Source organism: Andrena cerasifolii, chromosome 1, assembly GCF_050908995.1.
Source record: "Andrena cerasifolii isolate SP2316 chromosome 1, iyAndCera1_principal, whole genome shotgun sequence".
In the NCBI taxonomy this organism is placed as follows: domain Eukaryota; kingdom Metazoa; phylum Arthropoda; class Insecta; order Hymenoptera; family Andrenidae; genus Andrena; species Andrena cerasifolii.
The window spans coordinates 2,706,448-2,732,578 of NC_135118.1; the positions used below are offsets into that span (position 1 = coordinate 2,706,448).

At 36.9% G+C, this 26,131-nt stretch overlaps 1 protein-coding gene and 1 long non-coding RNA gene across 2 annotated transcripts in view; both read right to left on the minus strand.

Annotated features, from left to right (window-relative positions):
- Nucleotides 1-26,131, minus strand: part of LOC143375087 (uncharacterized) — a 257,399-nt gene that overhangs the window by 147,914 nt on the left and 83,354 nt on the right. The gene's annotated exons all lie outside the window — the stretch shown is intronic.
- LOC143371389 (phospholipase B1, membrane-associated) lies at nt 1,072-23,313 on the minus strand. The gene is made up of 7 exons (XM_076816557.1): nt 23,003-23,313; nt 13,016-13,114; nt 9,677-9,888; nt 5,679-5,855; nt 3,831-4,132; nt 3,002-3,180; nt 1,072-2,924 (listed from the first exon to the last, which is right to left on the minus strand). The coding sequence occupies exons 1-7, from the start codon at nt 23,133-23,135 to the stop codon at nt 2,773-2,775; spliced, it is 1,254 nt and encodes a 417-aa protein (XP_076672672.1). The 5' UTR covers nt 23,136-23,313; the 3' UTR covers nt 1,072-2,772.

Here is a 26,131-nt window from a genome sequence, read left to right on the forward strand (position 1 = left end):
CAGATTTTCAGCTTGGGTTTTAAGGAATTAGCGGGCGAGGCCTGTAGTTGACACAAAAACTTTTATAAGAGGGACATCTTCTGTTAAAAATGTCGTATGAAAATCGTTTTACAATGGAAAATAATAAAAACTTGGTAGAGACTAATTTAAACGAATGAAAGTCGGTAATAGATTAATAGCACATTCGCCAGCCTGCACTAGTGATATGAAACATTTTGTTTTAAGTCGACTTCATAGTTTTTTCTTATACAACGTCCGCTAATTCCTTAAAACCGAAGCTGAAAATCTGAGCACTGAATTGATTTGTGGCCAATAAAGGAATGTCAAGTATAAAAAGTTTTTCGTGAATTAAAGTTACAGTTGGAATTAGCAAAGTTGATTTCACAATCTTTGCCTGAGAATGTTTTTAATGTTTTTCGCGAATTAAAGGTACAATTGGAATTAGCAAAGATGATTTCACAATCTTTGCGTGAGAACTTTTTTCGTGAATTAAAGGGTTAAAGGTACAATTGGAATTAGCAAAGATGATTTCACAATCTTTGCGTGAGAACTTTTCGTGAATTAAAGGGAATTAGCTTCTTTCATACATGAATCATGTTTATGGGGGGGGGGTAAAGTATAACTGTAAATAAGGAAATAGAGAATGCTTTAAAAAATATTTACCTAATTTTACATTCTTTTATTCCTTAAGGGGTGAGACTATTGTAAAACTGTCGAAAAATCGTAATTTTTTTTTGCTTAAATATTAGTTTGAAATCTCTAGAATGACATGCAAAAGATTTGAAATATAAATATTGCTTAGTTTTAGAGATACCATTCTGCACCCCCGCCAGGAACGGCCCTGGAAGTTCGAAGTGCATTGCGCTCAGCGTGGATGATAGAAGGAGATGATTCACTTTCCTCAAATCCTCGATGTCCCGGATTTTCATGATAGTGAAATAAATTGTAGTCCATATGAAATTAGGGAGGGTTAAATTCTCATTTTTCTTTTTTCGAAATTGTTTAAAAAATACGAATCTTCGAAGTTGAAAGGCTTTCGGTGATTTTTACGAAACCCGCCTTCAGAATTTAATCGGGAGAATGCAAGGAATTCATTGCTGTCATTTTCATATTGATACGACGAAAAATAAAGAAATTCCGTTTCTGTATAATCGATGACACATCGCCGAGCAATTCCGCGCTGTAGTTTATACGGGTGAACGATACAATGTCGCTCGGCTCGGGAAGCCGGCGGTATCGATCAAAGGCTCTCGAGACTCGCCCAAAAGTATTTGAACTTCGAATAACTTTCGAATAAAAATACGACTGAACCTGAGAAAATCATTCGAAGCTTAAAATGAATTCCCGTCGAATAAAAAAATCATGCGTTGCCGTCGGATGAATCCCGTCGAATAAAAAAGTGATTTGAGGCGCTTCGAATAAAAATAACCGAAATTATTTTTATTCGACAACTCTCGAATAAAATTTTTGTCTTTTATTCGAAATTAATTTTTTATTTAAAATAATTTTTTGCCCATCTGGTTCTGAGCCACCTCGTGACATATATCTGTATATATTTTCTTAATTTTATAATAGTTTTTAATGATTCACAGTATGCCAAAATTAAGTGCTAAACCGCAATTTAATCGGCTAGTTAGTTTCTCTACAATTTGCATCAGATGATTACCCATTTTTCAGGCCGTCACAGTATTCTAAGTCCTTAATACATATACGCAGTCTGTGTATAATGTCCCTGTTACGATTAAGCGTTGTTCCATCCTGCTTTTTAAATATCTAATAGCGTACAACAATGAGGTATATCAAAAAGATAACGTAGATACTGATTAAATACAAATATTAGTTACTAATAACCATAAATAAAATTATTTGCTAAGATGGCACTTTTAGTCTGCTATGCTAGATCGTACAATGCCATCTTAACCCCTGCAGTTCTGTTTGGATCCAGTCAGCCTTAAATAATTTTTTCTATACACATATACAACTAGTTCAACAATTATGGAAGTTCAACGAAACTGTACAGCTATTTCATAAATGTCTACGATACTATGATTCAATAGTAGTGGCCAAGAGTTGTCAAACCCATTCTACGTTTCAAAATTAAAAAGAAATCTAATTTTTTGTAATATTGCGTTTGGAAATTTAGAAGTAAACAGTCTAGACCCTGCTACATCTCTTCAGAATTTATAAGAGCGTATATAAAATGCTGAAATACGATTAGCAGTAACCAGAAATACCTTCACAGTTAACAATGTGGCATGCAGAGACTTGTGCCATTACCAACAGAAGCCCCCCTTTAAATATCTGCTATAAAGTAATGCAATAACTTAAACTTTTGCAAAATCGTTCTTATAAAGAGTTTTCTCTTATCATCGAGGTGTAGAGTACAAGAACATCGAGCAATAATGAGGTATGTAAGAGGGCTTTCAAGTGTAGAAGGTGGAAAACAAACGAGTCTATAGGAAATCTTTGGTTATAAGCCACCCAATAGTAACGCTTCGATACTAGATCGCAAACCCCGAATCTAGTCATCGCTATTTCACAGAAATCCCGCTGTGCAGCTCTTGTCTATTTGCGCAAGCATATTAGAGACCTCGCTGTCGCTTGGTACACCTACACACCCTTTGATTTTTCAGACCCAACTATTAAATCACTTTTTATAAATAAATGAAAATCATCTGAAGCCAAACAGACCCAAATTAATCGAGTCGATGGGCAAGTACGACTGTGTTTAGCAATGGAGCGTTCCTTCAATCTAAACAAAAGTGATTGTTATTATGAAACCTCGTTGTTCTTCCACGAATTTTCACGTGTAACCAGGAAAGGCCTTTCAGGAGTTGGACACAAAAATTTCTTATACGCTGGAGGCCACGATTCTGACTTGTTGCCGAATGGCTCCAGCAAGTTGTTCCATATACCGTTGCCATCTGATGAACGAGTAACATAATTAAATTCTGAGCTCTGGCAAGGAAATCATCAAGCTGGTCGAATTAGTAAAACTTACATCGTGCATTCGCCTTTTGCGTCACGTGAAAACAATCGGAGGAAAGGTAAGATAAATCGGACAATCCATCACTGGCAGCTGGTATGAGCGTCCGTTTAAGAATTGGTATAACTACTACCGTGAAATCATTCGTGTGGAATTCTGGGTAGTTAGCGACCTCTTCTTCCAATTCCTGCCACCTGAAGAAACGAAATCAACGATTAAAACCATAGTTCGTGAATCTTGGCACAGCTCTGGGATCGCTGATCGTTTGTACAAGAGATGAACAAAAATTTTATTTAAATAAGATTTCGAATATCGAATAAAAGTTACAAAAATTATTCGTCATGTGTTGCGTAAAGTTTACCCGGGTTATCTTTATTCACTAAATAATGTAAAGTGAAAGTAACTTTTATTTGATCCGTTATTTAAATAATTTTTTATTTAGTTAATGCCCAACTTGGTTTGTACTATTATTTTGCACTAATAAAATGGAGCTTACAATTAGTTTTGAAAGAGATCTCAAAGTAAAACAATTTGAATAAAATAGAAAAATCAGGAGTGATGAGTTGAAATTGAAAAATTCAGTTTCTGTTGATTTCTTAATATAAAGAAAAATATACCCCTCTTGCTTTTTTTAAACCCCATTTTAAAGGGTCAATTTACTTAAAATTTTAAAACCTAAATTTAAAAATATTTCTTTTTTTTAGTATAAACGTAATGAAGATCAGTTTTGAAAAAAGCGATTTTTTCTGAAAAGCCAGGGGGGGGCAACTGCCCCTTTTGCACCCCCGACGGACGCCCATGGGCGTGTTTGTGTAGTTTCGTAAATATGTTAAATTATACAGACCTCCTCATTATCTCGTAATATTCAGGTATCAGATCTTGATACTGCAAACTGAACAAGCAGGCGCACTCGATGGTCGTCATTGTGTAGCACATCAAGGAGAGTATCCTTCCTTTGCGAGTATCGACGAGTGAGCTTAAATGGGGAGGCATATGAAGAATTAAAAGTGTCCTTGGTAAATTGTCCCTGATGATCCTGAGGGTTTTGACTAGATCGACTCTGTGAGCTTCTAAGATGGACCACGCTGAAGGAATCGAGCACATTTCGCTGCAGAAGTCGTTGCTTCCAATCATCAGTGAAACCAGCTGTAAGACATTGAAACGTGTGAGCTACTATTTCGGATTCACACAAACAGCAAATGAGATTTTCGAGGAATTGAAATTTGTTAAACGAAACGAGGGGAAGTGAATGGGGAATTACCCCTGCTACTCAAACTTTAATATAAATATAATATAATACATTTTAATATTTAATTACTTGGTCGAGTGATCTACATTTCTTAACATAATAAGTATTTATAATCAATATATTAATATTTATAAGTATTAAAAAAAATCGTTCTACTATAAAAATTTATTCATTTATTCATGAACCTAAATTTTTTCAATACCATAGCAGTAGTAGTATACTGCTACAATAATATAATTTTATCTTTAATTCCCAGATAGCACACGACGTCTTAAAGACGTCCATTTTACGTCTGTTTTTGGTCTAAACGTCTGACGACCTTATTAAGACGTGTTTAAAACGTCTGTGTGGACACGTCTTTTAGAGGACTGTGTTAAGACGCCTTTAAGACGTCTGTCCTGAGATGTTTGTAAGACGTCTGTCCGAGTAAGTGTTTAGGACGTCTTTAAGATGTCCATGCCAAGACGTTTTTTAAACGACTGTGTTTAGATGTCTTAAAGACGCATATGTACTACATAAACAAGTCATGACTAGGCCGGCTCGCAATGAGTAGTACGCGACCGCCAGGCGGCGACCAGGTCGAGCGCTTCTCGCAGGTGGGATACAGCAGTCATGCCTATAAGAGAGCCGGGCTTATCATATACCGTCATTCTCGAGTACCGGCGTTCTTTGACGAAGGAAATTTATATTTTCGACTTGAACTTGAATATGCCAAAAAATGTCCCCATCAGTCACTATTGCAAGATGTTCTTCTTTTTTTTTATGAAGAAACGAAAATATTGATCAGCATGAAAATAGACTTTCTCAAATGAGAACAGGGAACAGCTCGACGGGCTTCTGTTTTCAAAATACTCAAATTCATTAAAAGATATTAATTCTAATAAACACAAATCAAGTCACGCTTAATATCTCTAATATCTCTTTAAAAAGCTGCGTAGGGCCTTCCTTACGGAAGACATCTTTGAGGCGTCGTGAAAGTCTGAAAGGGACGTTTTTAAGATGTCTTCACGACCACTTAAAGACGTCTATAAGCCTTTCAAAAGACGTCTTAAAGACGTACCGTATCCTGACAAACGACGTAAAAAACGTCTATTCTTTAAGTCACGTCTTTACGACAATAGCAGACGTCTTTAAGACGTCTGGAAAGTCTGAAACAGACGTCTTTAGGACGTCTTTAAGACGTCTGTGTGCTATCTGGGTTATTACATCCTTATAGAAACAACACATTGGCAATCAAAAATAAAGGAACCTTGTTTTATGACTACTCCTCATATTTTCCACGACAAATTATCCTAAGTCTCAAGAATCAGTGAAGTAGTTTTCACAACTTTATTTCTGGTACAAATTCCAAATGTAAGATAATATTAATATGGAAGATATTGTATTGAAGAGGATACAACATTTCTTTTGTTGAAATTAATTACAATTATTTAGAATACAAACCTTCCAATGTTTCTTCAAGTCTATCCTTGGGTCGTTTTTAATTTTCTTGACTAGATGCATGGCCATGAAGGGCATGTCGCGAGACATTGCACCGACCTCAGCGACGTTTAATTGCGAGGCAAAATGAGTACTCAAGGAATCCCCCAGTGCATAACCTATCAAATTGGGATTGAATTCCTACGTAAGCAAAGATTTATAATTAAACAGTATTTATAATTGAACATATAATATTGCTGATAATTCATGTACATCATTAGTCATTAACATCCAGACGTCATAGTGTTTCTATAGGGGAGACCGGGGCTAGATGTTACAGGGGCTTCGACGATGAAGTGGCTGATGTGTTTCAACCATACACAGTTGTGTATGTTGTTTGTTTGTAGTCGGTTCACGCGTTGTCACTTTATTCCAGTTTTTTATGTTTTCGGTATTAATAGTAACATTTCTCTTTCCACTTCAATCTTTTCTACCGAACAGACAGATAAATGTATGTTAATTATTATTACCACGTTTGAATCAGTGTTCCTTTAGCTACAGATTCGTACCAAGAACATAAGAATACACTAAACTGGTATGAACTTATAGCTTTTTATACACAATGGTGTCAACTGGAGCAAGTTGTTACACAAGACAAGGGGCATGTTGTTACATACGAAAACGGGAATGTTGTTACTGAGGGAAAGAGACATGTTCTTACATTGTATTTAGTAATTAAATTATACGGCAGGAACAACTGTTAAAAGAAAAAACGAAAAGTAAAAAATCAAAATCTAAAAAGATTTAAAAAGTAAACTGATGACATAAAAATGAAAAAAACATACAGTAAAGAAAAGGCAGATGAGAAATAAAACCACCACAAATAATAGACACGAGTCCCTGCATGAAACGGACGACGATAATTAGTGCAACTGATTTCAGTGGTTTTTTATTATTTTTAAAATAGATTTTTTATTGTATATTTATTCTAATCGATTCTTACCATTAATAAATTTACTTTTGTCCAAGAAAATATGATTATATTACTAATAATAAACCTCGTTTCGTAAAATTTAATCCTGTAAAAACTTGCCCCCTATTGTGTAAAAACCAGCCCCTACTCGAGGCACGTTGATACAACATGTCTCGACTTTCAAAATGGCTTGTTACAAAGTCATGGTTTTCGTTTAATTACATGCGATAACGGTCATCGGTAGAGGAAAGAATGTACTTTAGGTGAAAGTCATTGATAGTATTGAATATGGAATGCAAAAAAAAATAAAAAAAACTGAAAATTGTAACAACTAGCCCCGGTCTCCCCTACGCGTTGCTGTATACATTAAAAAAGTATTTCTACACTTAATTTGCAACAATAGGCTGAGTCTTTTACACAGCATCAGCAAAATCATACAAAACTTTTTTAATTGGATTATGCTAGTTCCTAGCAAATCTTGCAGAGCTTTTTCAAGTAGATTATTCAATTTCAAGATCCATTTTCAGTTATTTGAATACCAATTTTCGTATTAGAAAAATATTTGGATACACAAAAGAATTTAACGATTTTCAGAAATAAATTAAAAACAATGCTTTACAGAATAGAAATCTGATTAATTATGTACTCCTTTTTGACGTCACTCCATGATATTTCGGTAATGTGAGAATTGTTTCATTTGATTTCAAACCTAATTTAAAATAAAACATCCCAAATTATAATAATAACGGTGTGAAATTTTTGTTTTATAAAGATTGTTGTTCCTGAGGAAGAAAACATTGTCCGATGAAGTTCATTCTTTTGACGACATGTGTTTTCAAATATCTACAATTACAATCTATTTTTAATAAATAAAATGACACTACACGCTTCAAATTGTACCAGGATCGCAGTGAAGGAATACATGTCTAAAACGTACGAAACAAATTTTTAATCACGACTCGCTTCTTCCACTTTTTCGTCAAGTTGAACGGGCAAGTAGTAACGGTCAGTATATGTTCAGACCGAACGAGTGTCTCGCGCCTTTACGCTGTGGATATGATCAACGTTCCTCAAGTAATCTTAGCGTGAAAAGGTTGTTATTCGAAAGGAGATTTTTAAATTAACTAATATTATATTTGATCTTAATATCAACACTAAATCAAAGTGACACCACACTGAAAGACTCTGCGTTGATATTATAATATAGCACTATTTAATTTTACGACATTGTCCTATTTCTTCACTCAACGATGAATAAACCTCAACTGCAAAAATGTGATTATACAAAAAATTTGTTCATACTACTCAACCTGCCAGTAAATTCTACACTGCATTCGTAAAAACCGTTCGTGCAAGCTCACAATCGATCCAGGATCTAACATTGATAAAATTTCTTCCCTGTACATTCAACTCGATGTTCTTCCACATTTTTATTACATTCACATTTTCCATACACCAGAATAGACTGTAAATTAGGTGACAAACGTCAGTTACCAACACCAAATAAAATACAAAATAGATCAAATATCTGACAAGGGGAGGACACCATGTGGTAGACACCGATTTTGATGAGGCTTGGCACGATGGATCTAAGTCGAAAATAAGTAAATAGGTGTCCGAGCGTTTCTGCCAATGGGCCTTAATAATAGAGATATTTACATGGAAATGATTAAAAATTTCATAATGGCCGTGGGATTTTAATGGTTAAAAATCTCACACTACCCTGGCGCCCCCGGGGGATTCCCCTCCGAAGGAGTCGGGGTGCCTTTTGAAGATTTCTCTAAATTAAAAAAAAATTGTAAAAATATAATTTATAAAAAAAAATTCATAAAGTGTTTTTTTAACGTGGATATATCTTCAAAAGGCACCCCGACGCCAGGGTAGTGTGGGATTTTTACCCACTAAAACCCTAAATTTATAATAATTTACATGTAAATATCTCTATTATTAAGGCCTATTGGCTGAAATGCTCGGACACCTATTCACTTATTTTCGACATAGATCCAGCCGGCCAAGGCTCATAAAAATCGGTGTCTACAGCATGTTGTCCTCCCCTTGTAAATAAAATTAGAGCGTTCTCATATTCAACATGATATTCAAAATTTATTATATGAAAAATTCGTTTCTCCCGTTTTCTATTAAAAATTGAACGCTCAGCAGCCCCAGGGCCGGCCTTCTCTATAAAGGGGCCCGGATGCAGGAAACATTTTGGAGCCCCAAACAATTTCTTCTTGGTAAAATAGCATAACATCTTTTCACGAAAAACGATAACAATAACAATAATATAGAAAATAAAATAAAAGAATAAAAAAATAAACAAAAAAACATTAACAAATTTAAATATATGAATTTTGTATTGCCATATTATTAATAATAATAGTAGATTATTATATTAGAAATTATATTCTAATTTCTTTTTTGGCAATCCTCGCGTACCATGGTGTGGTTACCACAAACACGATTGTGGTTATCCGTAGTATTGCCAGGTCTGTGTTCAGAGCGTGAAATTCAAGTCGGTTTATAAAATTATATCACTTCTAATCAAAATAAAACTTTGTATTCTCATTTTTTTATTTTTGCATTTTCTCTTTTCGTCTTTTTCCTTTTTATGGAGACCATGTACAGTAGCTGCACCCTTCCTGTGGCCGGCCCTGAGCACCCCCTTCTTGCCATTTTGCTTAAAAACGCACATTGTCATTTGAAAATGTGAAAACAGCTTACAAAAGAAATTAAACTGATCACGTAATGTCTTCCTAGAAACCAAAATGTAACAAAACTAACAAAACTAACAAATATTACATCCCCCCCTAACTTCAGAGTCACCGGCTCGCGATACCCCCAATTTTATTTTACTCTCTGTGCCTTACAATGAAACATTCCCCACCCTAGAATTCTGATTCTTAGAGAATGTAGAGCATATTGGACTATACAAGCAGCAATTTTTCTGCAGTAATGGGAACAAATTGTAGGTACAGTGACTTACAGGCTTGTTCACATAAATTAAGAAGAGTAACTTATTGTCAATTTAATGTGTGAATGATAAACATACTTTGAGAATATTGGGCAGCGTCAGATACGTTCGCCAGGTTCCCTGCCCGCCACCACTCGCTGTGACGCCTCTGTTCTCGATACTGATGTCTAATAGGTTCGTTGCAAAGATTCCAAACCCAGCAGTCAGGGAATCGCCCATTGCTGCGATCACGTCTATGTCACCTGGCCTTAAACGGTGCACCGAATCGGGTACTTTTGAGGACCTGCCGCCTGAAACAATTGTATTTAATGAAAGGAATACAGCAGAACCCTGATCACGCATACAGTGTATTTCTCAAAGATAGTTCAAAGCTGTGCAGGCTTATCTACAGTGTTTATTGAACTTAATAAAAAATGCTTGCAAGGATTGTTCGGCGATTCGAGAAGTCAGAAGAATTTGAAACTTTTCAGAAATGTAGCTCAAGTGATGCTAATAACGTGACCATTCTTTGTTTCGGCAATGAAACGGTCCTAGGGGTGAAACCCACCCAGGGGCGGATTTGGGTCTACACTCTGTTAAGTAGGCTGCGGTCTAGGGCGGAAAATTTTGGGAAGCAATATATTTTGGGGAGCGGAAAATTTGGGGGAGCGGCAAATTTTGGAAAGCAACAAGTTTTGAGAAGAGGCAAATTTAGGAAGCAACAAATTATGGGGTACTGCAAATTATAGGGAGCAGAAAATTTTTAGTTGCAACAAATTTTGGGGAACTGCAAATTATAGGGAGCGGAAAATTTTTAGTCGCAACAAACTTTGGGAGCGACAAAGTTTTAGGAAGCGACAAATTTTGGGGAGCGGAAAATTTGAGGGAGTGGAAAATTTTGAGGAGCAACAAATCTTGGAGAGCGGCAAAATCTTAGAAAGCGGAAAATTTTGAGGAGTGGCAAATTTGGGAAAGCAACAAATTTTGCGGAACTGCAATTTTTAGGGAGCGAAAAATTTTTGGTTGCAAAAAACTTTGGGAAACGACAAATTTTTAGGGAACGGCAAATTTTGGGAAGCAACAAATTTTGGCGGCCGACAAATTCTAAAGATTGAAAATTTTGGAGGGCGACAAATTTTGAGCGAAAAAAATTATAAACGGTTTAAACACAGAACCTTGAAATAACTTTAAAATCGATTCACTTTTTTTCATGTAGCGAATTAGCAATGCCTCAGATGTGAGTTGCCATATTGAATCAATTTTGAAATTCTCGACTTTTTTAAATTATAATATGCGACGATATTTCGCGGAACGGGCAGCAAACGCTTGTTAGCCTAGGAGCGCCAAATCTTCAAATCTGCCCGTGAAAACACCCCCTCAAAGAAATTATGATTTTTCAGATTATCGAGAATATCTGCGAAACCGTAAAAGATATTGAAAAAGTTTAATTCAAAGTTGTATGGTTTTTGATATCCTACAATATGGCGATAAATCATTTTCGCATCCTACCTTAAAGTTTTTCGAAATAAACCAAGAATTTTCGGAGGTGTACGGCTAGTAGAAAGGACTCATGTATTGAAATGGAAAAACAACATACGTACATATACATAGAATGCCTCTTAAAACAGATTAACATAATTCAATGCAATCATTGAGCATCCTTCGATTTCATATACAATATGTGGATACCTGAATATGTAAATTACGTTATTTAAATAAAAAAACACCTTTTATTTTTAGACTAATTTGTAGACATAGGTAGACTAATAATTTTTTATTTGTTTCAATAACTGCTAAATACCTACGAAATTTGAAAGCACTTTTTGGAAGCATCTCATATGACTGATAACTATTCGGGAGAATTTTTTATGTTTTACCCCAGGGTAGAAAAGAATTTCAGGTTTCTAGTGTTGGTGACCTCACACCTAAGTCACTATAGCTCGTAGAGGCACTATACATATATATTCTTTCTGATGCTTTCGCCTATAATTATTATGGTGGGTTAATTAACAAAAAACGACAGTTTGCCAACGAATATTCAATGTTGGGCCTACAATTACTATCGTTGGTAAATTAACAAAAAAACAGCAGCTATTCACAACTACCTGTTACGAGCCGAGGCTGAGGGCAATGAGAGTGGCGGTTGCGAGGCCAAGGATTGAATTTGTTTGTTGGAGTTTGTTAGTAGCGGACGAACCGGGGTCTGCTATCCCCGGGAGCCACTAGGAATGTTAGTTTAGCCTCGTAACTTTATAATGTGATACCCCTTGAGCGGTAAAGGGGTATCTTTGTGGGTTGGTCTCAAAGAGGAAATTCGGATGTTGATTGAAGAGAACACTGAAATTATAATTACTAATTATATTCTGTATATAATCTCAGTCTTTTACAAATGTTTAAGTGTTTTTGTCGCGGTACCTAGGTCCACCTCTCGGTTTTGACGCACTGAGAAATGCGGGGGTCTCAAAAATAAGAGTTAACAGACACAAAACCTATCAGCAACTCTACGTACTGTATGGTAAAAGTTGGTACAATGCTCGAAGGAAAATACTACTTGGTCTCGCAAGCCTCTTTCGTCTACGCGTGTTAGTCTTGAAATGAGCCCCCGAGTATTGATTCGTGGCCCTTTTCTCGTGGGATCGACTGGAGACTCAATCAGCGATATCAACCTAGGATCCCGCTACCCTGGAGCCGTTGCCCTCATCGACCCCCTCTTCTGATTCCCCCCACGAGAAACCGAACCCGAGGCGGTCACGCGTCGACACCGGCTCAGCCGGTGTCGTGGAAACTACAGTAAATAGACCACGCGGCTGCGCGTCCAACTGGCACTCGATGCCGCCCTCCGGATAAGCCGGCGAAAGATATCGAATCAAGCAACGCATGGTTTAGTCGCGTATCTAGGCAAACTCTCTTTGAGACTAAATCCCATAGTCCAAGGACCGTTGCGCTACCTCTCGAGAGAGGTGGCTGCGTGGTTAGATCGGGGGCTGACCAGGCCAGCCCGGGCCAGAGTCTTTCACAGCCCGGGCCCTGTTTATCTGACAGGTCTGTAAGTGTTCAAACTTAACCCTCCGTGGTCTCACCTTCTTATAACCACAAATTAGTCACATGGGGTTCACCCCAGCGTCAGTTTTGCTTTACCATTTTCGTATTTTTGAATCTTTTAACTTTTGAGTGATAACTGTACATTCGTAATACTCATACAATCATGCTGTAATAGTCGTATTCTAGAAATGTTAATTTTGATATGCTGAAATTTGTAATTGGAAAAGAGCGATTTCCTATTTTCCCGATTTTTCGGTTGCGGAACAAAGCGATTTTTTTCTTGATAAATCCCCTTTGGAAGTTGTGAAGGCGCAACATTTGAACTGGAAAATTGCTTTTGGGGTGCGATACACCCGGTGTGACCACGAAGAGTAAAAAAAAACATACTGCGTGTACCTGTAACGTTGCAGGGAAAAGGAATGCTTGGAGGAATTTCCTCCTGAACGTTGGGTTCACGTTTTGCTTCAAATCTTCGACCTCCCCCTCCTGGATCACCTAGAAAATAATAAACAGTAGTTGGTAAATAAAATCTGGGAAGAAACGCTTAATTCATTTTTGCTTATAATATCGGCAACGTTGTATTACTAGAGGTCAGTAAAGTCAATGATCTTGGACTTTACATTATGTTAATACTAGATTGTTAAAAATGTTGACAATGTAGTCGATGTGATCTTGATTTGATAACTAAGGATTCCACAAAACTCCACCAAATTCCACAAAATAGTTGATAGGGGAGACCGGAGCAAAGTGACGCGAAAAAAGTTTGAAGTCGAATAAAATTTTTCCCTTTCAATAAAAATGTGTCGAAATAGATTTATAATATAATTTGAACATTACTATTGATAAATGAGGAATAACAATACTTAAATATACTTAAAGTATATTAAAATTCAACTTGAAAAGAAAATACCAAAACGACCACTTTACCCCATATATGGAGTAAAGTGAGCTACTATCTGGGGTAAAGTGAGCTGAAATAAAATTCGAATTTTAATTAAGGATATAGGTAATTATTAACCCCTTACGCTGGAATGGCGTGTCGTCAGTTTCTGTTTCTTTTTTTAACCGTAGTTGTCAAAAACTGTGGCAGATTTTTCATTTTTTTGAGGTTAGATTCTGTTCCATCACGCCGCGTGGTTTCCCAGCTAGCTGATAGGTTAGGTTATTGCACATATCACTCGCGCATCTTTTCTTTGCAGCTCAGTTTACTCCGGACACTTTACCCCGAATGTGTACACACAAGGAGAGGACACCATGTGGTAGACTCCGATTTTGTTGAGCCTTGGCACGATGGATCTATATCGAAAATAAGCAAATAGGTGTCCGAGCGTTTCTGCCAATGGGCCTTAAGGGGGGAGCCCTATATAGGACGCTAGAAATAAGGTGATGCTTGGGAATTTTTTTCTGAGAAACTGTTAAGCGGATCTTTTCCAAACTTTCAGGTTATTTTAGTTCACATTCCAACAATAAAAATTAATTTTTTCGTTACAAAGTGTTCGGTAGAAATGGAGATATAGGAACACGTTCGTTAGGACTCGCGCGCTGGGGGTGCAAAATTGCGGTTGTTATGGTGGCCCCAATTCTTCCCTGAAATAAAAAAACCAAGGATTTTCTTATTTCTAGTTCAATTACATTGTCGATGAACCTAACAAACGGGAAAAAAGTTAAAAGTTGGCAAATTGGTTGGACTTGAAAGAAAAAGTTACGATTCTGCTCCAAGATGTTTCGTACTATTTGTGGAAAAAGACTTGTACAATTCAATTTATTTATCTAAGTTATAGGTCCATCGACAATGTAATTGTACTAGAAATAAGAAAAACCTTGGTTTTTTTATTTCAGGGAAAAATTTGGGCCACCATCGCAATCGCAAATTTGCAACTCCGGCGCGCGAGTCCTAACAAACGTGTTCCTATATCTCGATTTCTACCGAACACTTTCTAACGAAAAAATTAATTTTTATTGATTGAATGTGAACTAAAATATCCTGAAAGTTTGGAAAAGATCCGCTTAACAGTTTCTTAGAAAAAAATTCCCAAGAATCGCCTTATTTCTAGCGTCCTAAATAGGGCTTCCCCCTTAATAATAGAGATATTTACATGGAAATTATTAAAAATTTCATAGTGGCCGTGGGGTTTTAATGGGTAAAAAAGGAGTCGGGGTACCTTTTGTAGATTTCGCCAAGTTCAAAAAAAAAATTTATAAAAAAAATTTATAAAGTTTTTCTTTAACGTGGAGACATCTTCGAAAGGCACCCTGACTTCTCCAGAACGTAATCTCCCGCGGGCACCAGGGTAGTGTGGGATTTTTACCGACTAAAATCCTAAATTTTTAATAATTTACATTTAAATATCTCTATTATTAAGGCCTATTGGCTGAAACGCTCGGACACCTATTTACTTATTTTCGATATAGATCCATCGTGTCAAGGCTCATCAAAATCAGTGTCTACCACATAGTGTCCTCCCCATGTCAGTGGAAAATTAATTATTTAACCCTTCGTGGTCACACGGGGTGTATTATACCCCAAGAATAATTTTCGTGTTAAAATGTCGCGTCTTTACGACTTCCAAAGAGGATTTATCGCAAGAAAAAAAATATAAAAAAAATTAAAAAATCGCTTTTTTCCCACAACCGTGGAAAATCGCTCATTTTCAACTACTAATTTTATCATATAAAAAATTTACATTTCTAGAAAAAGACTATTAGGCCATGATTATATAAGTATTACGAACGTACAATTATCACTGAAAAGTTAAAAGATTCAAAAATACGAAAATGGTAACTCAAAAAATGACGCTGGGGTACAGTGAACCCCGTGTGACCAACTTGTGATTATAAGAAGGTGTGACCACAAAGGGTAAATAACGATAGGATTAATGTTTTCTCAAACGCGTGTACATGTATGTTTATAAACTTATTAAAAACACGCAGAAAAAAAATTGAGTTAAAATAACACATTTAAAATAACTCATTTATCCAAAATGCTAAATTGAAAAGAAAACCAATTAGAAGTCTGTAAAACTTAATTTTTAATTTTTTAAATGAATTTCCATTTTTCGATATCTGAATGTGCATAATTATCATTTTGGTGTTACACACATTTATTACGTCACCAAAATTTGTAAATATATTTTATTGTTAAAGAATAAATTAAGGAAGCTCATTTTATCCCGATCTCCCCTACTATTACAACGCTCTACAGTCTACCTACAAGGTGGATGACAAAAGAAATTTTTTTTCCTGATAAACATGTGCAAGAAATCGATTATTCAACGACTTATTAGTTCTTCCACGTATCTGACTGGAATGTCATTACGAATGAAGAAATTCTTTTCCTGGTACACTTGTTTCCACACGAGTAATATTTCTTTCACTGTCTGTGTTGCTCGCCGATCGGGAAGGCGACGATTGAACATCGTTAACGCGATAGGTAATAACTGATAACTAGTATTGCAAGACTGAACAGAGACATGACATTTATTACCACATCATTCATTTCACTTACAGTTTGTAATCCTAACTTACGTAGGTACTTCCAACCACAATCTTTTCTTCCTTATTTACTTACTTGCCGCAAGAAAAGTATTAGAACTATTAAGTGCACTGGCGCGTGAAAATTTTATAAAAAGACATGAAACGTTTCGCTTTGGTATTTATTAATCTTTAATTTCTTTCTGGACATGGTATCGTATAAATTTTGTATGATTACTGTTCTAACGATCTAAAATTATGGAATTTAAAAATATAAAGCGTCTAAAAAAATGCAACAGTACATGTATCAGAAATTGTTTCTGATTGAAAGCTGCAATTTTATGCAATACATTTTATGATTTAAATTTTAAACATATTAACGTGTGCTCTAGATATTTCAAAATTTAATTCTGGAGGAGATAGTAATGCTGTGAACATAATAGTAGTCTATTTTGAACTTATGTATATTATAAATATGTTCCTCCATAAGAATTTACAGGATCCTAAAATTAAAAGTGTCAAAACAAATTTTCCACACTTCATCGATAACAAAACATGTCTCTTAAATCAGAAGCTATATCCAACGTGCAGTAAATATTCTTTGTTATTCAAGTGCACTCGAACCCAATGAGTGTTTTAATACGGATCCCTTGAAAGCTTAGCGCTGTCTGAAAAAAAACCGCATTCTGTTCTCTCAACTTATATTTGCACAAAAACCATCTTCTTTTCAATTGTATGATAAATTATGGCCCATCCTGTATCCGTGGTGGCCAGGTTGCCTTCTCGATTTGGGTGTTTCCTTATGATTAATGGGATGCTAATGACGATTAAAAACGAATATTCGGGGCCACAGATTTCATCCGATACCACTTCTTCTACAGAAGAATATCACACTCGTCCAGAATTCAATAGAAATTCCAGACACAACTGAAAGCAATTAGCATTCGCAATTTAAGAAACCTAATCAATCACTTGTTCCTTAAATAATGGTAATCTATTCAACAACTCATTTCAGTTCTTTAAACAGTTTTGTAATTTTCAATCTTAATAACCTTTCAACGTCCTACGATTCATCCGAATCCGTACAGGATGAATACAGATGTACTGCATATTAAAGCTAAGGAAAAATTCCTCACAAACATTAATTTGCGAACCATCTATTTTTAAAATACAACCACTCTCAGTGGCAGCATGAATCATACATGAGGCAAATTCTAAGATGCAACAACAAAATCAACGAAAAGGAAACTTATGAATAACTTCATCTGACCTTCTCCGGCTTATCGTAGCTCTGTGCTTAACAGATCTCCAAGTAAATGCTTCTGTACTGCTTCGCTCTATAAGTTCTATTTCTGTTCTCATTATCAAACAATTTAAGACAGTGTAAGTGGCAAACCCGAGCTTCTACTTCTTTATGAACAGAAACACGTGTCATCCCTTACTGTTCGAGGAACGTACAAAATTTCAATTACCTGCCGCTATTAGGAAGCCACTTTGTGAATCAGCTATAAAGCAATTCTTTCAGTAAAAGTCTTTGCATTTTAAGAGTACCTGATTTTCAAACCACGTTTATAAGACTTTCGCTCCTTAATCCAGTTCTAACAAACGTTTACGAACTTTCGGGAGCATTTTCTGTCCATGCGATTCATGTTCGCGAACGTTCGCTGATATTCGCAAACATTTGACGTGGTGGATAAATATTTTAGTTTCAAGTTGCAAAATATTGCTGTAAACTCGATTCTAGATCTCGATCTCTTCATTATTCTAAGATAATTCTAAAAGGTATCATGACCCATACAGCACACTTCGTGGCGGCAACGTTGCAGGATGGTTGCAGTAACCTTGCAGTGTTGCATGGTTGCAGCGCAATGTGGATGTAACGTTGCTGCGACGTTGCCGTGCAACATTGCACGGGGCAGACATAGAATTATTGCTGCATAGTTGCAGCAATGTTGCGGTGCAATATTGCACGGCAACGTTCCTACAATATTTCTGCAATGTTACGGCAACGTTTGGTAACGTTTCCACAATGTTACAGCAACGTTGCGCCAGTATTGCGGCAACGTTCCTGCAATATTGCCGCAATGTTGCTGCACCTACCATTTGAACTTAAAATATTTCCGTTGTTTGTAATCATACGAGAAAATGTCTAAGGAAAACAATGTTTGCTTCAGAGAGACAATTATTCCGACAGAGACGATTTTTGTCTCAAGGTTATATCTCCCGAAATTTCAAGATCAGCGATGGTTTTTTTAATGGGATGACGTGTTTTCATTACTGTAACGTTATAGCCAATAAAAATACAAATTCAGCCATGTATAATATGTTGTCCTTTTTGGCTAGCAATCATTTTTTTCCTGAGACATTTTCTCGTATCATTACAAACAACGGAGATATTTTAAGTTTAAATGTTGTGTCTTCGTTTTTGAATAATTTGAGTTTAAAGTTTTGCATGGTAGGAGTATAACGTTCGAATACGTCAGCATTCTTATCAATCAGTGATTGTAGCTGCGGCGGTAAAGTGTTCACCTATGACGCTACAGGTCGCCGGTTCGAATCCCCTGGGGGGCAAAGAATTTTCTTTGAGAAAAAGAAACACGAGCTTTATACTTCTATGATTCTGCACACATATATACACCGTTATATATATATGTTTGGCCCTGCTGCCTGAAACGTTGCAGGAGGCGGACATAGAATTATTACTGTACCCTTGCGGCAACGTTGCGTGCAATCTTGCACTGCAACCATTCTGTAACTTTGCTGCAACGAGAGTGTGCTGTATGGGGAAGCTTTGTTTGGAAAGGAACTCGTCCGTCCTTTCCCTTCGAAAATACATGGCAATTCAAAAATCATGATTATATCATCTCACAATCACGTTTTCACCAGCCTCTTCGCTTCTAGCCATCCCCCATCCTCGAGGATGCCAAATCTAATTGTAAGTCGTGCCTACTACCAGGTGAATGAGTACTAGTTATAAGAGAAGACAATAAACAAGATTCTTCAGATTTAAACGATTTTACTTAGCTTCGATCCTCTGTTTGTTTTTTTGGAAATTCAATTTTAACCCGCTTCCAATTATCCAATAGACTTGAAACTTTGCAGGCGTGCGTAACTTGGATAACAATACAAAATTATGGGGAAAAGTGAAAAATAAAAATATATATATATATATATATATATATATATATATATATACAAATGTATAAAAAATCCACAAACACTAAAAACTAGAAAATAAGAAAATTTATATAAAAAAATAAGTTAAACTATTTTAAAATGCACTAAAAACTGAAAACTAATTATTTTCTTGTACTACAATTACGATGGTGAAATGTCACTTTAAGGAAAATCGTGGGACCGGATATTTCATAACGGGATTACGATTCAATTTAATACAGAATCAAGCTTCGAAATGAGCGATGAATGAAAAGCGATAAAATATCCTGCCGCACGATTTTCTTTAAAGTAACATATCACCGTCGTAATTATAGTACTAGAAAATAATTATTTTTTAGTTTTTAGTGCATTTTTAAATCGTTTAAATCATAATTTATTTTATATATTTTTTTTTCTAAATTATAAATTGCTTACTCGATCTATGTAAACTCTACTACCTATATGTATATCTTCCAACATAATCACACCCTCTGCCAGTAGCGGACCGAGTCTACAAATATTGGTTGCCAGGAGACAAAGGGAGCCCACCCACAACTATGAGACTATCATTTAATTTTTATAAAAAAATAAATAAAATTTTCAATTTATTATTGTCAAGCTAGTAAAAGGCCATTATCATTTTTAATATATTGTCTGATGTTTTAATATATTTGTCTGATGACTTTCTTTCGGGCAACCTGACACCCTGACCAGCTCACCACTGCCCTCTACATCAGAGATGGGTTTGACGAATAAAGTTAACCCCTTGCCTTATTATTATAAGGCAATATCGAGCGAGACTCGTGGTGCGGATTTCGGGCCAAACATGACAAAAACGAGTGCAGCTCGTGGTACCTATGTATGCATGGCGCACCCATGTTTGGCCCATCGCGGCAGAGACTTCTGGTTTGACTACGTCACGCGCTGACGGAAGTCAAATCATAAGGCAGGGCTGCACATGGAGCCTTTTTCAGCGCCTAGCACGAGCAACCGGCCGTGCGTCGAGCTGTCCCGTTGCTAAGGGTAGAATCAGTGAGGAGAACTGCCAGTAGTGTAGGTGCGGGCTCGTAGGCGCGTAGCGTAAGCGTATATGGCTCGGTTCCTTGTGGGGCCCCAGTGCAGAGCAGGTCCCGCAATATATATTCGGTGGGGTCATGAAATTTTCAAAACATTTGCTACTGCCAGCATTTCGTATGACTTGACGGTTCGATTTTACTGATAATAAAACATTTATTGCTAATAATACTTATCTTTTCAGCGACACATAAAATAATTAGAAAGTTAATACTATACAAATAAATAACTCGGACACAAAGTAAGCAAAATTTTAAGTAACGATATATATCATTTATAAAAGCTAGAACATGATATATGAATAAATATATACATATGTACAGTGCGCATCTGGTGCTCGGGACGTTCCACGCGAAATCGGACACTTTTTGGAGTAACATTTCGGATGTGGCTGAAATTTGAATATGTTGTAGTCTTTAGGGATATATAATCATATCTCGAAGGATTTTTGACAATTTTGAAAAATGTCGATTTTACAGCTGTTTGAAGGTTAGTGCTAACTGTTTTTCAATAAATTATAACTATGGAAGTAGTAAACGGATGGAGATGAGGTTTACGGCGATTTGTAGAAAAGACATTGAAGTTTTAATAAAAAATTATTTCAGTTTCAGAAACAAATTTTTTTTAACTATTTTTGTGTTAACAACGGGCGCGATTTTAAAAATCTGAAAAAAAACAGAATATAGTTCTATCATTCCCCTCCATGGTCTAATTGTCAAAAATATGGGCATTTTAAAATTGGCCTTGTAAAAATTGCCGAAAGTTGAGGCTGCGCCGCCCTGCACCGGCTCGACTGGTCGGACCGTGCGGTACCCGCAGCGGCCAAACGGCTCTACCTGATATTCTTATACAGGATTCTGGAAAATGGCAAGTATTTGATAAAAACTGAAGGAGGAAAACTTTTACTGTTTTTCATATCTAATATAGTACGGTATCTGAATTTTTGGTGTTCGCAATATTTTCCTTGAAACGAGGGCGACTTTTAGTTTATTAAATGGAATGTTATATATTTGATTACCCAATATGAAAGCGACTGTCAAGACAAATTCAACCATATGGTATACTATGACCTTGAAGGCCACACAAGGTTAGGAATGAAGTTAAAAAAAAATAACTATCTATCTAGTAGATAGGGTATATTTCATTCATTCCTAACCCTGTGTGGCCTTCAAGGTCATAGTGTACCATATGGTTGAATTTGTCTTGACAGTCGCTTTCATATTGGGTAATCAAATATATAGCATTCCATTTAAAAAACTAAAAGTCGCCCTCGTTTCAAGGAAAATATTGCGAACCTTTACCTGTTCGCGCAAACGCGAGTTGCAGGATAAAACGCTGACCCTGTATGTTTACGCTACGCGCCTACGAGCCCGCACCTACACTACTTGCAGTTCTCCTCACTGATTCTACCCTTAGCAACGGGACAGCTTGACGCACGGCTGGTTGCTCGCTTCTAGGCGCTGAAAACGACTCCCTGTCATAAGGCAAGGGGTTAAATTTTGTATTCGACGAGAATTTATTAGACGAAGAAAGTTAATTTTTATATTCTTCGAGCGTTTCAATTCCAATTTCAAATAAATTTTTCAACTTCAACTTCAACTTCAACTTCAACTTCAATTTCAATTTCAATTTCAATTTCAACCTCAACCTCAACCTCAACCTCAACCTCAACCTCAACCTCAACCTCAACCTCAACCTCAACCTCAACCTCAACCTCAACATCAACCTCAACCTCAACCTCAACCTCAACCTCAACCTCAACCTCAACCTCAACCTCAACTTCAACCTCAACATCAACCTCAACCTCAACCTCAACCTCAACCTCAACCTCAACTTCAACCTCAACCTCAACCTCAACCTCAACATCAACCTCAACCTCAACCTCAACCTCAACCTCAACCTCAACCTCAATCTCAATCTCAATCTCAACTTCAACTTCAACCTCAACTTCGACTTCAACTTCAACTTCAACTTTAACTTTCTTCAACTTCGAATAATTTTCTGGCGCGCGTTCGAGCTATCGAGAATCGGGGAACTCCCACTGGGACTAGCGCGCGCGTTACAATTTGCACTCATCTAAGCGGTACGTCCTTCTTTAGCCACCCTTAATAGTTTAAAGCCGCGTATTCACCTGTGCATTCGCCCCGAATGTGCATTCGGCGCGCACCGATTTTTTGCTCGTTCGAAGCTCATTCATCGCGCGTTCGGGGTTCAGTGAAATTTGCGGCGTCTATTTCATGGTATTGTTCGGACCCGAATGCACGCTTTGATGGACCGCCAGCAAGAGGATCGGCCCGAACGCGCACCGAACACCGAACGAGCAAAAAATCAGTGCGCGCCGAATGCACATCCGGAGCGAATGCACATGTGAATACGCGGCTTAACGATCACACGTTTTAGAGCAAAGTTGAAAATTGCTCCCCAATCCGAAAGATCCTAATTTACCATTTATCACTCATTACTCATACACTGGTGATCAAAAGAAACTTCAGAATCCTTACTTTTCTGTGACTGTATAGCAAACTTAATACCAGGCTTCAAGAATGAATTTTAATACACAATCCTTTCTAATAGAATTATTGGGTCATCCTCAAAATTTGCTCGCTGTCAGCGCAAGCTGGAGAAGCTAATAGACGGTCTTCTCCCGTCAGTACATGATAACGACACCAACCGAACACGTACCAAAGGCTCGGAATAACAAATTGCGAATGCCTCGGTAGAGGAGCAAATTTTCGGGCGAATCCAGCGGCGTTTTCTGCGCCGCGAGCAGCGCGCACAGTTGCAGCACGAAGCACAGGCGCAGCGTCCTCCTCATCGCGGGTGTCTGCTCCTGGGAAGTGACGATCCGGCCGCCGTTGATCACTTCGCGATGGGGCGAGGTTTTTCCTCGTTCGGTTCAGCCGACGGCACTGATTAGGTACGAAACGGTCGCGCTACCTTTTCAGAGGTTTGTCGTGATCTGAGATCGAAGTACTCGCGGGACAATACAAAAGTCCGCGCGCCGCGCCGCGTCGGCTGCTGCGTGCACGTATCATCTGCGGCCTTGATTGTACCGCAGCCGGTTCTGAGTTTCAATGCTCGCAGCGAAGGACACGGGCTCACATCGATGATGCGATCGAGGGAGGGGAATGAAAAGTCACGCGCTAATATATTCCACGGGGCTCCGGTTCGGGAAAAATAGCTGACCAACGACCCCGCGTTGGACCATTTGCCCGGCCAAGTGGTATAAAAGTGTTTTGCTGACTTTTCGGAATGCGAGGTTCTGCGTTTGCCTTTGTTGCAAAGTGTGTACCAAATGAAGGATGCAGGAGAAAACACGGGGTCGGAAATTTTAAAATTTGCAAGAGAAAATAAATATATTTTCAAACACTATAAATCATATACGTTTGTACTTTTCCCAGTGGATATGGTTTTTAAACGTTGGTTAAATATTTGTTGTTTTCACCTTGAACTGCAATAATAGGGTAAAGAAGCCGAATATGAGACCCATTTCTTAAAAACATCATAACTCTTGACTGAGAACACTTTTATTAAAATTCGATACAGGTTTGAAGAGTAGAATATGTATTCTTTAGCAACCTACTGGAAAGTACTATAACAAAAATTCGGTTTCTTCATAATGAAATAAAAACGAAAGTCATTCAAATAAGCAGATAAAAAAATGGATTCCTAATGTGAGACCCAGTTTGTTTTTTCCTGAAACTTATTTTTTCCTTCTTTTTTTTTGTAAAGTCGGTATGTGAAATCTATTTCTTCACGACCGCAGTCTTCGTGAGCCCACCACCGAAGTCTGCGTGGGCCCACCACCGAAGTCATCGTGGGCCCACCCATCGTAACACTTTATACGTACACTTAATCCATTGTTCACCTAGCACATCTGAAGAGTAAAGACCTGTGCAAAACAAGCATTCTGTATCATAATTTTCTTTCTTAATCACTCTCATCATTCAGAACAATTTCTTCTTCACTCTCATCAGTAGAACTTTCATGGGTCTCATATTTGGGAACAATAACATGTTAACTACTAAGTAGCTTCGAAGTTAAGTCTACATCATTTAATGATATACAACTAGTAAGCCTTAAACTCCATTGCAAGCACTATACAACAGTATTTGTCAGAATCATTATACACTTACCACTTTAGAGGTATTTGTAATTTAATCGAACCACTTCAAAAACTTTCTGCAACGTATTTCAGAAATAAGAGCATGCTCAAGACGCTCAATTGATTACAATGCTACTGTGCGAACAAAACAACTAATACGGTTAGTAAGTAAATAGCATCGCTATGACATTCAAGAGTTCTGTAGGGGAGATAAGCTGGGTTCTCATATTAGGAGAGGTCGTCATATTCGGCTACTTTACCCTATTAGGTTTTCATTTACTTGTGCAATTGATTATTTAGTGAAAGCACTCGACTGTGTAGTTACTCGGTTTCTTAAAGCTTCAATAATTTGTCACTCGATCAGTTGCCCCTTTTACGGCTTACACCTTTACGAGCAACGCAATACGACCATACTCTCGTTTTCCCATTTTTGGGGCTCTGTTGGTTTCCCCTCCACCCTTCAAATGTATTCGCTTGAGAAAATGTGTGTATGTATGTATAGATGATTCACACATTTTCTGGAAGCGTAGAAAAAATCATTTACGATAACTTCTGTATTTGTTTTGTTACTGAACAACAGTACGTTTGCGCCTGAAAGCAGTAGGGCATTAAAAAATACTTGTTTCTAAGGTTTGGGAATTTTATTATCGGAAACTCAATTTTTTATTAATGACTGATGAATTTGATAAAGTGGGCTGAATATTACAAAACCTTTTAAACGTAATTTAATGCGAATTTTAAAAAAACGTGGGCACTATTCTTTTTCAAAAACAGTGGAGGGGATGTTACATATACTTTCAGTGTTATTGTTGAATGTTTTGTAAAATGTGTGGAAAAACTAACTCCCAGTAAAGAGCTGACAAGGGAAGATCCTGAACCCGAAAATTCAAAAAATTCTGAAACTTTGTGTTTTCACACTAAGGGGGTGAAATTAACCCCTGAAGATTCGGCTATTTTTCGATTTTATTTTCTAACTCGCAATCTGCAAGATATAGAAAAGAAATTTCCAGATAAAAGTTACTTCTTTTAATTAGATCTATCAAATGGTAAGAGTTTTATCAATTGTTTAAACAATTAGAAAAAAGTTATAAACAAAAATGTTAATAATGTTTTCTAAAATTCGTTGTTACACGTGAAATCTGAAGTGGATGTTTAAATAATTATAAAACAGTATAATCCATATTTTTTCCATACAATTTCAACTTTTGTTGTATTGCGGAAATATGCTCCTCGACAATCGAATACCTTTGGATTCCATTGTAACGTACCTTAAGGGGGAACACCACTATGCTGGCCGGAAAAGTAAGCCATTTTTAAGAATTTTTTTCAGGAATAATTTACAGTTTTCATACAAAAATTGTATTATCTATCTTTAGTACGCTGCCTTAAGAGACTATACAAAAAAAAAGAAAAACATCCATAAATTTTAATATATTAATTAATCTTCTAGACCCCCCCCCCCCCCCCACGTGAGCTTGTCGAATGTGTAACTATGGAACAGCAGGTCCGAAATCAAATTTCATTTCTTTTTTATGAACTATGTGAATGTAGTTTTCGTTGTACTTACCGATTTCTTAAACAAAATATTTTTGTAAAAACGGTGTGCTTTAGGAGAAAATCCGCGAGTAAGATAGATATTTTTCCGAGCACATTTAAAAAAAATTACTGTTGTTACACATTCGATCAACTCGCGTTAGGGGTCTAGA

What these genes read in the sequence shown, in the direction of transcription:
- LOC143371389 (XM_076816557.1), bottom strand. Translation starts at nt 23,135, where the DNA reads ATGAGGAGGACGCTGCGCCTGTGCTTCGTGCTGCAACTGTGCGCGCTG. An exon ending in CGCTGCCCAATATTCTCAAA is followed by an intron (nt 5,856 to 9,676) that starts GTATGTTTATCA and finishes TTGCTTACGTAG; the next exon opens with GAATTCAATCCCAATTTGAT. An exon ending in ACTTGAAGAAACATTGGAAG is followed by an intron (nt 4,133 to 5,678) that starts GTTTGTATTCTA and finishes AATGTCTTACAG; the next exon opens with CTGGTTTCACTGATGATTGG.